This window comes from Bos mutus, chromosome X, assembly GCF_027580195.1.
Source record: "Bos mutus isolate GX-2022 chromosome X, NWIPB_WYAK_1.1, whole genome shotgun sequence".
Classification (NCBI taxonomy): domain Eukaryota; kingdom Metazoa; phylum Chordata; class Mammalia; order Artiodactyla; family Bovidae; genus Bos; species Bos mutus.
The window spans coordinates 133006680-133019183 of NC_091646.1; the positions used below are offsets into that span (position 1 = coordinate 133006680).

General features: G+C 54.0%; 1 protein-coding gene and 1 long non-coding RNA gene across 2 annotated transcripts in view; one reads left to right on the forward strand and one right to left on the reverse strand.

The window, feature by feature from the left end:
• Window positions 1–6118: 6118 nt before the first annotated feature.
• Window positions 6119–8639, reverse strand: LOC138986399 (uncharacterized). Its single transcript, XR_011463248.1, has 3 exons — window positions 8516–8639; window positions 7996–8413; window positions 6119–7482 (listed from the first exon to the last, which is right to left on the reverse strand). It is a non-coding gene; the product is annotated as an uncharacterized lncRNA (long non-coding RNA).
• Window positions 8343–12504, forward strand: part of PPP2R3B (protein phosphatase 2 regulatory subunit B''beta) — a 40995-nt gene continuing 36833 nt past the window's right edge. The window contains exon 1 of the mRNA XM_070366040.1: window positions 8343–9373. Within this exon, the coding sequence (XP_070222141.1) occupies window positions 9035–9373 (339 nt within the window). The 5' untranslated portion in view covers window positions 8343–9034. The remainder of the gene's footprint in view (window positions 9374–12504) is intronic.

Consider the following 12504-nt stretch of genomic DNA (forward strand, 5'->3'; position numbering starts at 1 on the left):
CCTTGGGGGCGGTTATCACGTTCAAGGGGCCAGGGCTCCGCTTCCCCCTCGAGAGCACGGGTGGGACACAGTCTTCCCTGTGGACTCAGACCCTCCAGGTGGGGGACCTTCAAGGGCTGGTGGGTGCAGCCTGCTGAACACATGCAGTGATGAAGACCCCCTGCCTGTGATGGGCGGACTCTAGTTTTTAATGAGAAAACCTAATTGCTAATCAGGGCTTCCCAGATGGCTCAGCAGTAAAGAACCCAGCTGCCGATGCAGGAGATGCAAAAGACTCGAGGTCCATCCCTGGGTCAGGAAGATCCTCTGGAGGAGGAAAGGGCAGCCCACTTCAGTATTCTTGCCTGGAGCATCCCCTGGACAGAGGAGTCTGGTCAGCTACAGTCCATGGGGTCACATAAAACTGGACACAGCTGAGTGACAGAGCACACAGCATCTATGTATGTATGTGTCGTAAATCTATCATCTATGTATCACCTACATTTCCACCTAATCTATCATTTATCCGTGTATCTCTAGTCTATATATCCACCCACTGCATGTGTGTGTCTATGATCTATCTATCTGCATCATTTATCCGTGTATCTCTAGTCTATACATTCACCCACTGCATGTGTGTGTCTATGATCTATCTATCTGCTTATCTGTCTATCGTCTGTCTGTCTACCACCTATTTCCCTTTCATCTGGTGTCTGGAAGGAAACTCAAGCTCAATACGTGAGTTAGTTTTCAAGGATTCCAACATCCACCACGCCAGTGCGTCCGCATAGAAAGCATTTGACTGATTTGGGCAACGTGGTCTGGCTTGGGTTTACAGAGAGTCAAAAACACAGCCCCAGTGAGTAAACCAATTCCTCTCTGAAACCCAGGCTTCCCTGTTGGCTCAGACAGTAAAGAATCCACCTGCAATGCAGGAAATGTGGATTCCATCCCTGGGTCAGGAAGATCCCTTGGAGAAGGGAATGGCAACCTACTCCAGCATTCTTGTCTGGAGAATCCCATGGACGGAGGAGCCTGGTGGGCTGTAATCCATGGGGTCACAAAGAGTTGGACACGACCAAGCAACGAACACTTCTCCTGACGCACAGATCTAATTCTGCCCTAGTCCTGGTGGCAGGACAGTTCGGCAGAGAAGTTGAGACAGCCAAAAACAAGACCCGTGTTGACCCCTGGTCACCCTGACGATGGTGATGGGACAGGCAGTGGAGGGGCTGGTCTTCAGCTCCCACTGACGGCGTCCGCTCTGTGTGACCATCAGTGGCGCCACTGGCTCTTTGAGCTCCTGCAAGGAAGAGTTTGCTTCCCATGCTGCCAGGACAGCCCTTGGGGAGACGGAGGAAGACACTTGCCGACACCACGGAACTATCTAGTCTCCTCCCGAGCATGGCCCCGCACACCCAACACCAAACTCCACATTGTCAGCGGAACCCACGCGGGCTCCGCATCCCCCTGCTCCTGGCAAAAGCCCACCCAGCGCCCGGGGCGCCTCTGTCCTCTGAGAGCCTCACTGCCACAGCCGCTCAGCGCGGCAGCTGCAGTTCACTTGTGGTTGTCACTTCCTGAAATGTGCTGGGATGTAACCTCTGGGGCACGCACGCGAGCCCTTAAAATAGCGCAACTTATGTGCTGCCAAACACCAGCCTGTTGCCAGCTGTCCCCTCCCCAAGGCTCCTGGTGGGTGGGGGACATGGTAGCCCAGACAGCCACCTCCTCAGCCTTGGGGGTGGTGGCCAGAGAAGGACCACGGTGTCCGGGCAGACTCGCCTGAACCGTCTGTCACGAGACACCGAGTGTGCTGTTGAGTACAGTCGTTGTGATGTCTGCTCGCAGCCAGGCTCCAGGCTGACGAGCTGTGTTCAATCCCCGCTGTCCCCTACTGTGTGGGCTCCCCGGGGCCAGCAGACACCTGCTAAGTGGACACCTTAACAGCAAGGTATCCATCCTCCCCCAGCCCTGGAGACCAGACATCTGAGCTCAAGGGGTCCCAGGGCTGAGCCCTGTCCAGAGGCTCCAGGGGAGGGTCCTTCCCGCCTCTTTCGGCTTCTGGGGGCTCCAGGCTTCCATTCCTGGGCTGGTGGCCGCCTCCCTCCCGTCTCTGCCTCTGTCTCCACGTGGCTTCTCCTCTGTGTCCCTGTCTCTCCTCTTCTGTGTCTTATAAGGACCCTGTCCCTGGGTTTAGGGCCACCCCCATCCAGGAGGACCTCATCTCAGACCCTTCACTCCATCACAGCTGCAGAGACCCTGCTTCTTCATAAGGCCCTGTGCTGAGGTTCTGAGAGGCTGATGAGGAAGGAAGGGGAGGAAAGGGCACCACTGAGTGCGTCTGGGCCCCTGGGCCCTGTGGGTCCAGCCCAGTTCCTGGACTTCTCTGAAGACCTTGCTTCCCCATCGGTCTGCACAAGGACGGTGCTGACCCCCTTTTGTATCAGGGGCCCTGTGGGCATCACACGTGTCTCAGCGAGACTTTGGGGAAAAGTTAAGTCTTACTGCTCTAAACGCCTCCCAGGAAGGCACGTCCCCTCCCGAAGCCCCTCCAGTCCCCCCTCTGTGCACCCCAAATCTCTCCCAGCAGTGTGTCCGGCATGGTGACCAAGGAAGAAACACACTAAACACCGGCTTTTGCAGCATAAATAAGACAGTCCCAACGCGTGTGCTTTCCTAGGACAGGTAACCATAGCGCACAGCCCAGGTCCCTCGCAGGCTGCGAATCTCTTCATTTTTAGCACAAATTGTCTACCCCAACACTCTCCTGTGCCCAGGAATCCCTGTCCTGCCTCCCGTGTTGGGATGGGCCAGCGTCTGATGGTTCAGGCTGTCCATCCTGTGAAAGTCCACCCTTGTCTGTATAAAGTGGGGCTTCCCAAGTGGCTCAGATGGTAAATAATCCACCTGCAGTGTGGGAGACACTGGTTCAATCCCTGGGTTGGGAAGATCCCCTGCAGGAAGAAATGGCAACCTACTCTGGTATTCTGGCCTGGGAAATCCCACAGATAGAGGAGCCAGGCAGGCTGCAGTCCATGGGTTCGCAAATAGTGGGATACATGACTGAGCAGCTATGCACACACTCTAATGTGTCTGCAGTTCTGTGTCTCCTCCAGGGCCCTTGGAGTCCTTAGGAGATGCGTCGATATCTTGCACGACCCACAGTGAAATTCGCTCAGTCACGTCCAACTCTCTGGGACCCCATGGACTGTACCTGCCAGGCTCCTGTGTCCACGGGATTCTCCAGGCAAGAATACTGGAGTGGGTTGTTACGCCCTCCTCCAGGGGACTGTCCCCACCCAGGGATGGAACCTGGACCTCCTGCACTGCAGGCGGACTCTTTACTGTCTGAGCTTACGTGACCCACAGCTCACACTCATTTCCCACGGGGACATCCGTCTTGTCCGTGGATGCTGGGGCAGGCGGCCCCTGCATTTCCACACCCTCTTGTATATCAAGTTGTAATCTGTGACCAACCGTTTTCCCCACCCCAAGACGGAGCTCTCATGGGTCCGATGACAGGAGGACGCGGGGCCATGCGCTGTAATGCGCAATTCCGCACTTTGTGGGGACGTGCAATCCACTTCATTATTTCCTGCACTCCAGCCACGCGTCCTGCGGTTTCATTACCTGCCCCGGACACATTTCCATACTCCATCCATTACCCTGACCTGTTCACAGTGCTGAATATTCAGATTAAACCGCAGCTGTTTCCCCATGAATAAGGAATTGGATTCGATTCTATCACACACACACAGACAGAGACGGACAGTCTCTTGGGACAGGAAATTGAGTTGAAGGTGGCGGAAGGCAAGTCAGAAAATTTTATTATCCAAATACCAAAGTCTTTTCTGTATCATCAAAAAACCTTGAAATGGAGCTGGGGGCATGGAGGGGAGGGTGAACCGGCGGGGCTTGTCAGGGAGGTAATTCAGAGCACACATGAAACCCTAACAAGAGCATTTACTGACGGACTTTTTGTTGACAAACAGGTGGCAGTGAGGGTGGGGGAACCAGCACAGAGGGGCATCTGTCTGGGGTCCCCTTCGACGTGTGACCCAGGTGAGCAGTGATGGAAGGAGCCCGGCGCCGTCTGAGGCCGCTGCCTGCAGGCCTGTCCTCTTCCTGTCCTCTGGAGTGCCTGCTCACTCAGTCGTGTCTGACTCTGCGACTCCACGGACTGTAGCCCACCAGGCTCCTGTGTCCATGGGATTCTCTAGGCAAGAATACTGGAGCGGGTTGCCACGCCCCGCTCCAGGGGATCTTCCCGCCCCAGGGATGGAACCCGGGTCTCATGTCTGCTGCACTGGCAGGCGGATTCCTGACCACCAGCACCTCGCGGGAAACCCCTTAAGGCTATTAGTCATCCTTAAAGACTCTGCTTCAACAGCACTGCCCCATTCCCAAGCCTGTCCTCTCTCCCTATGTTTCTCTGTCGTCTTTCTGCATCATACCATGTAATTGAACGCTGAAGTATCTAAGTAAATGATTCCCCTCTCCCATGCCATTACACTACCAGATCTCCGAGATCATGGACCGTGTTATTTATCCACATTCTTGGGCATGTAGCACACACTCAGATGACCCAATGTTAGCCCATTTAGTTATGCCACGTCCCAGCATAACAAACTGTCAGTAAATTAAAAGACGAGGGACCGAGAGAGTCGGTAAGCTGAGGGTGAGAAGTTACAACTGATCACAACCGTGACCGCCCCTGGACAAACAAAAAGAACAGAACAGGGCAGGGTCAAAGTCCCTTAATAGGTCAGGGTCCTGGGTCCACACTTACAATGGGTATACTGAATGGAGACCATCATTGGCTGTGAGGACAGTTTCATTAGAAACACTACAAAACCAGGAACACACGTAACTTCTGTAAAACTCGTTCATGTGGATAAAAGGGCAGGTTATTTGCACGCTCCCCAATCTTTTTTTAGAATTTTTATCTTATACTAAAATTTTGCAATTTTCAAATTTTATTTTAGAAATTGTTTTTTATTTTTAATTTTATGCTAAAATTTGGGATTTTTCAAATTTTATGCTAAAATTTGGCTGGAACAGGGGTGAGTTCATGTCATTTTTTCTATTTCATTCAACATTCTTATTCTTTGGATGCTTATCAAAATGCACACTAACCAAAAAAGATTAGTTTTTTTAATTTTTTTAATTTCCACACCATACTGCTTGTGGAATCTTAGTGCCCCAACTGGGGACTGAAACCACAGGGGTGAAGGCACCAAGTCCTTACTGCCAGTTGCTGTTGTTCAGTCACTAAAGTCGTGTCCAACTCTTTTTCACCCCATGAACTGCAGAACGCCAGGGTTCCCTGTGCTTCACAATCTCCCAGGGATTGTTCAAACTTATATCCATTGAGTCAGTGATGCCATCCAACCATCTCATCATCTGCCATCCCCTTCTCCTGCCTTCAATCTTTCCCAGCATCAGCGTGTTTTCACACAACAGGTGGCCAAAGTATCTGAGTTTCAGCTTCAGCATTAGTCACTACTTCCAATGAATATTCAGGACTGATTTCCTTTGGGATTGACTGGTTTGATCTCCTTGTAGTCCAAAGGACACTCAAGAGTCTTCTCCAACATCATGGTTCAAAAGCATCAGTTCTTCAGAGCTCAGCCTTCTTTACGGTCCAAGTCTCACATCCGTACTAGACTACTGGGAAAACCATAGCTTTGACTAGATGGACCTTTGTCGGCAAAGTGATGTCTCTGCTTTTTCAGATGAGATGGCAAGTGCCAATTTGTCCTTGGCTTCTAGAATCTTTCTCTTCACCCCCACCCTCTGCCCTGAGACCGCTGGCCACCCCTGGGAGGCAGATGCAGCCAGCAGAGCTTACACTTCTATTATCAGCAGGGTCCTGCCCCCGCTTAGCTGTGGCTGTGCCCATCCCAGACCCCAGCAGCCTCCAGCTCACAGCACCTCTCTGTCCCCTGGGGCAGGCTCCCGCCCCACTGCACAGACTGAAGGAGGTTCTGTTTCCCTCCTGGAGTTTGTTAATGTTCTGCTGGCAGACGCACAGGCCTTGCAGACCCCAGGGTATAAAGCCGTCTTGTGCAGGGACTGAAAAATCCCATCCCCCCCCAAACCCCCCCCCCCCACACCAAACCACACGGATGAGTGGCAGCTCATTTACAGACCCAGAGTGAAAAGCCTGTTTGTGCTCTGAGAAGATGTCTATGTGTGATAAATGCAAACAGAAACACGTATTAATATTTGCTTCCCTCCAGAACTGACATGGGCTTCCCTGGTGGCTCAGATGGTAAAGAATCTGCCTGTAAGGCAGGAGACCCGGGTTCGATCCCTGGGTCAGGAAGATCCCCTGAAGAAGGAATGGCAACCCACTCCAGTATTCTTGCCTGGAGAATCCCATGGACAGAGGAGCCTGGGGGACTAAAGTTCATGGAATTGCAAAGAGTCAGAGATGACTGAGTGACTAACACTTTCACAGAACTGACAACGTGCACACACAAGCATCAGCTTCCCAACTGCACAGGATTCCCGTGTGGTGGCCCTCTCGTGACCCAGGATACTCCCGTTTTTATCTTTAGCCACACAATGTGGACAGAACACCGTCTGCGGTATCGGCCACACAATGTGAACAGAACATCGTCTGCCGTATCGGTAACCAAAGGATGTCGAGGCCGCCAAGCCCTTGGCCGCTGCAGACACCCCAACGGTGCACCCTGAGGGTTTTAGGATGAAGAAAAACAGAATTCTGTACACCGGACAGTGCGTTCTGTTGTGTCTCACATATTCTAAACAGCGTCCCCAGCAAGTGTGAGGTTCCAGCCACGGGGGGGAACACTGAGAGCCCAAGGTGGGCTTCGTCAAGGACGAGGGCTGTGGGTCTACAACAGCATCAACTTGGATATAAATATTTTCCCTTTCTCAGGACACACAGGCTCATCCTGTCATTAATTCCTACAGAATGCAATGGAATGGTATTTCCTCAGTCGTGTCTGAGTCTTTATGACCCCATGGACCGTAGCCCTCCAGCCTCCTCTGTCCATGGAATTCTCCAGGCAAGAATTCTGGAGTGGGTTGCCATTTCCTCCTCCAGGCAATCTTCCCGACCCAGGGATAGAACTCAGACTTTTAGATTTTCCCACACATAGAAAAGCGCTAAATTCATTAACTTGTAATGTCTGGTTTTCTTTAAATTACTGTCATCTTTTGATGTTCTAATCTTTTTTGTTGCAAAAAACCCTATATATCACGGCCCTTCCTTTATGTCTTCTGAAAAGTCCCTCAGAAAGATCTGAGAGGATACCTCCTGAGCTTAAGTCTTCAGCAAGTCCTCAAATTAAAACACAATTCTCAGCTTTGAGATGGTGTATTATTATTATTATTTTTTTGATCCCTGGGTCGGGAAGATCCGTTGGAGAAGAAAATGGCAATCCACTCCAGTACTATTGCCTGGAAAATCCCATGGACAGAGGAGCTTGGTAGGCTACAGTCCATGGGGTCGCAAAGAGTCGGACACGACTGAGTGACAAAAGAAAAAGAATTATTTTTTTCAGTAGACAAACACAAAGTATGCGATCATTACAAACAAAATCACAATTTAACAAGAGTTATTTAGCCGATGGCTCAGAAGTAAACCACCCCTGAAAGGCCAGCTTGAAAGCAGTTACACGCCTCCAATGCATCATTAAGATTTAACACACTTAACGTAATCGCGACCCTTGCGGTTCGAAGGGGCCCGTTTATCTAAAAGAAATTGCACTGGCCTCCGACCCCGCCTTGCGCTCGCTCCCGCGGCGCGCGTGCCCGCTCCCGCGCTCGGCGGGCACGCAGAGCATGCTCCCCCTGTAGCCCTTCGCCTCCAGGCACATCGCCCTGCCTCCGGGTCGCTCCCAGCGGGCACGCACTGCGCATGCTCGACCGACAGGCCTCCCGAACGCCGCCACTACAGACACGCACTGCGCCTGCTCGACCACCCCCCCCCCCACCCCGCCACCCAACTACCCGCGCGTGCCCCTCCCGACGAGCTCTCACCGCGCATGCGCGCAGTTCTGCGAGCGGTTGGGGGAAGCCAGGGCGTCTAGCTGGCGCGGGGCCACACCCACCAAAAGCCTAAGAAGTAAAAGGCCTCGAGTCCGGTGCCCGCCACCCCTCGCCCCCGTCCACAGTCCAGCTCCTGAGTGCCCTCCGGTGCGCCCACGCGCCCTGCACAGCGTCCGGCTCACCAAGGCGCCCCGCACTGCCTCGGGGCGTTGACGGGCGGCGCCGTGTGATGACGCCACGCGTCGCGTTGACGCACGGCTGAGGAGACCTTCTTTGGGCGCTCGTCCCGGCGCGCCCGTTTTGAAGCTGCCCTGAGTTGGGCGGGTTCCCCCGCGGTCGGACCGTCCGCCTCAGCCGGGACCTCGAGTCCGCGCAGCACCCCGCGGCGGGGCTTCGCCTCACCCCTGACCTCCTGAACTCCGGGTCCGCGACCCCCACCAGGCCGGGCGTCGTATTCCGCGAACCCTAGGCCCTCGACCCTCACCGGGCCGGGCGCCGCCTCACCCCTGACCTCCTGAACCCCGGGCCTGCGAAACCCACCGGGCCGGACCAGTTCCTCCCCGAACCCGGGGCTCGCGGTCCCCGCCGGGTCCCTGCCTCCTCACCAGACCCCAGGACCCCCACCGGGCCGGACCTCCTCTTCCCCGAACCTTGGGCTCGCGACACTCGCCGGGCCAGGCTGTCTCCTCATCAGACCCCGGGACCCCCTCCGGGCCGGGCGCCGCCTCACCCCGGACCCCAGGACCCCAGGCCCGCGACCCCCACCGGGCCGGGCCTCCTCTTTCCCGAACCCCGGGCCCGGGCCCCCCGCCAGGTCGCTGCCTCCTCACCAAACCCCAGGAGCCCCCCGGCCAGGTTCCCGTCTTTTGCCCCGGGGCCCTTGACCCCCACTGGCTCGTGCCCTCAGGGGCTGGTCGCCGGCCCCGTGTGTGGTCCATTCAGGCCGGACGTGGGTCCCGGCTTCAGGCACCTGTGCGCGAGGAAAGAGGGGTGGGGGCGTCCCTCGGGAAGGAGGGCCCGAGCCCCGGAGATGCCGCCCGGCAAGGTCCTGCAGCCGGTCCTGAAGATGAAGGTGGACGAGCTCTTCCTGTGCTGGCTCAGCGAGTCCAGCACGCAGGCGATGCTCCGGGACTGCTTGCGGAGGATCCAGATGCCCGCGAGGGCCGAGAGGGGTGCGGGAGACGCGGAGCAGCCGGGGCCCCGGCTCGCAGCCGCTGCCCCCGACCCCGCCTGGAGGCCGCGCGAGTGCGAAGGTCCCGGGGCGCCCAGCCCGACCCCAGCGTCCACCGCGCTTCCAGTGGGAGCCGCTTCCAGTGCCAGGAGTGGGCCGCCGGTTCGAGGGCCTCGACGATCCGGAGGGACGAGAGTAGTAAGTTCCTCTTGCTTCTGCTGACGCCTGCGAAGGTAACTGGGGGGTTCCCACCGACATATGGCTGGGGGTGGCCGAGGCAGGTGGAGGAATGTCAAGCGTGCTAACCGCTTGAGTGTGTAGGCTGTCTCCTTCAGTGACCAGTGACCAGTTCAGTCGCCCAGTCGTGACCGACTCTTTGCAACCCCATGGACTTCTGCACGCCAGGTTTCCCTGTCCATCACCAACTCCGGGAGCTTGCTCAAACTCATGTCCATCCAGTCGGTGATGCCATCCAACCATCTCATCTCCTCCCTTCGCCCCCCAAAAAGTCCTGCCCACTGAAAAGTACTGTCTTTGACATCTTCCACATTGATCATGTTTTTGGAGTTTGTTTACAGTTGGTTTTAGTTATGCATGCATGGCTGCTTTTTTTCCTGCTCTGCTTAGTTTGTGAACGTTTACATTTTATCCCAGATTCGTCTGCTTTTGTCCCTGAGTTTTGACAACAGGGCTTCCCTGGTGGCTCAGATGGTAAAGATCTGCCCACAGTGCAGGAGACCTAGGTTCATTCCCTGGGTGGGGAAGATCCCTGGAAAAGGAAATTGTTACCCATTCCAGTATTTTTGTCTGGAGAATCGCATGGACAGAGGAGCCTGGTAGGCTACAGTCCAAGGGGTCACAGAGAATCTGACATAACTGAGGGACTAACAGTTTTTCTACAATAAGGACAGTTGGACAGCAGTGCCTATACGAGTAAAGTGCTTCTGTGCTGGTTAAATATAATAAAGCGTCTCCAGGTGTTTATGGAAAACACATAGGGGGAATCAAAAGAAGAAGAAAAAGAGTGGTGGGTGCATATCGCTCCCCTTGTTGTCGTTTTGGTGTTTAGTCGTGTCGCACTCTTCAAGACCCGGGGGACTGTAGCCCGCCAGACTCTGTCCATGGGATTTTCCAGGTAAGAATACTGGAGTGGGTTACCATGCCCTTCTGCAGGGGAGCTTCCTGATCCAGGGATTGAACCCTAGTCTCCTTCCTCTCCTGCATTAGCAGGCGGGTTCTTTACCGTTAGTGCTGCCTGGGAAGCCCAGATGCACTGAGGGTGGCTGTAAATAGACAGGAAGCTGTGTTGCTCACCTCCTGCTGTGCAGCTTGGCTGCAGACTGGTACCAGTCCACGGCTCAGGTGTTGGGGACCCCTGCTCTTGACGTCTTGCCTCAGCCCCCCCCCCGCTAAAATGAGGAGGTGGCTGTGTGAGGAGAGCCAGGGCTTGGAGAGCTGCCTGCAGTAGTGACAGTCCCCCGTCCTCCCGCCAACTGCCTGGTACTCTTACTGGGATCCCCGGAACCTCCCGTGGTGAGCCGTCCACGTTGTCACTAGGTGTGTTTTGTGACACAGCCCAACAGACATCACTGGAAGATGAATTCCTGTGTTTCGTGACCCCATAAATTGTGTGAGTCCCCCTGGAACTGGAACTGTTTACAGAAAACTTGAGGGGGCGGCTTTGACGCCTGAGAAAGACCTCATTTATGCATGGCAGGCAGAAAGCCACAGAGTGTGGGCGTGAATCCTCAGGCCAGAGTGGTGTTTCCCCAAGAACAGGTTCATGCACTGTGCTGCCTGGGGCCGTGGAGACACCAGCTTCTGCCTGGAAGGATGCGACGGGGCTCGGCGGTGGGGCTGGAATAGTCGGGGGGTGGGGGGGCGTCTGTTGAATGAAAGAAGTGCTGACGGGGCGGGTAAGACTGAAGACCTCTTCTCTGGTCTGCAGTTTCCATGACCAGATAGAGTAAGTCACCATGAGGACCCGGATATTGGTTTTTTGTTTTAAATATTTGCTTATTTTTATTTATTTATTTGACTGCACCAGGGTCTTACTTGTGGCCTGTGAAATCTAGTTCCCTGACCGGTGATCGAACCCAGGCCCCCTGATTTGGGGGCCCAGAGTCTTAGCCACTGGGCTACCAAGGAAGTCCCCTGAGGACCCGGTTTTGAGGGAAAGCAGAATGACTCTCTCCTAACTGTCCCAAGAGGTTTCAAAAAGGAATGACAGGGACCTGCCTGGTGGTCCAGTGGTTGGCTCCACACTGCCAGTGCAGAGGGCACAGGCTCCACCCGTGGTCAGGGAGCTAACAGCCAACATTCTGCTGCGGCCAAAAAGAACTGTTGATGGACCTTGTCTGGGGCCTGAAGGTGGCTTTAAACATGTCTCGGTGAATGTGGAGTTTTTGGCTTCAGTTGAATTTTGAGAGGCCAGTAACCCAAAAAGGACTGTTGTCATTGGGATAAAATGATAAGACTTCTTTGACCCCAAGAAATGGATAATTAGTGTTAGGAAAATGTTCCTACATATAATGCTATAAGAAAAGTTCTGAGTTTGTGTTCTCTAAGAGCTAGTAGGAAGTGAAGAAACCTCATGTGGAGCTTTCCTGGTGGCTCAGTGGTAAAGAATCCACCTGCCGATGCAGGAGACACAGGTTCGATCCCCGAGTTGGGAAGATCCTCTGGAGGAGGGCACGGCAACCCACTCCAGTATTCCTGCCTGGAGAATCCCATGGACAGAGGAGTCTGGTGGGCTGCAGTCCATGGGGTCACAAAGAGTCGGACACGACTGAGCCAGTCAACAGCAACATAAGGGCTCTGTGTAGAATCTGCATGCAGCTCTTTTGTGAGACTTATATTTTCACATATTTCTCTTCAGTCTTTGTCCCATTTTGTTGTTGGTTTAACATGTCTTTTGAACACAAAAAGCTGTTTTTTTAAAAATTATATCAATTTCATTCTTTCATGGTTCTTATGTATTGCATCCAATCTATGAAACGTGTGAGTCTCCCAGGCTGTCATGGTTGCCTTTTGTTTTCCTCCTAAAACATTCCTGGTTTTCCCTTTTGCGTTTAGAGTTCTGATCCATTTCTCTTCAGTTTCTGTGTGTGGTGTAAGATATCCAGGTAACCAGCCGTCTTTGAAGTCTCTCTTTTCTTGCAGAGCTGCACTGTGAGTCACATTGTTGAAAATCAGTCAGCCTTGTGCATATGGGTCTGTTTCCCGATCTCTGATCCCGTGATCTGTGTTTGAAGTCTCACTCTGCAGCTCTTTGGGGGTGAACCTGTGGAAAGCAAGTGGTGTACGGCCAACCCAGTTCTTTTAAAACG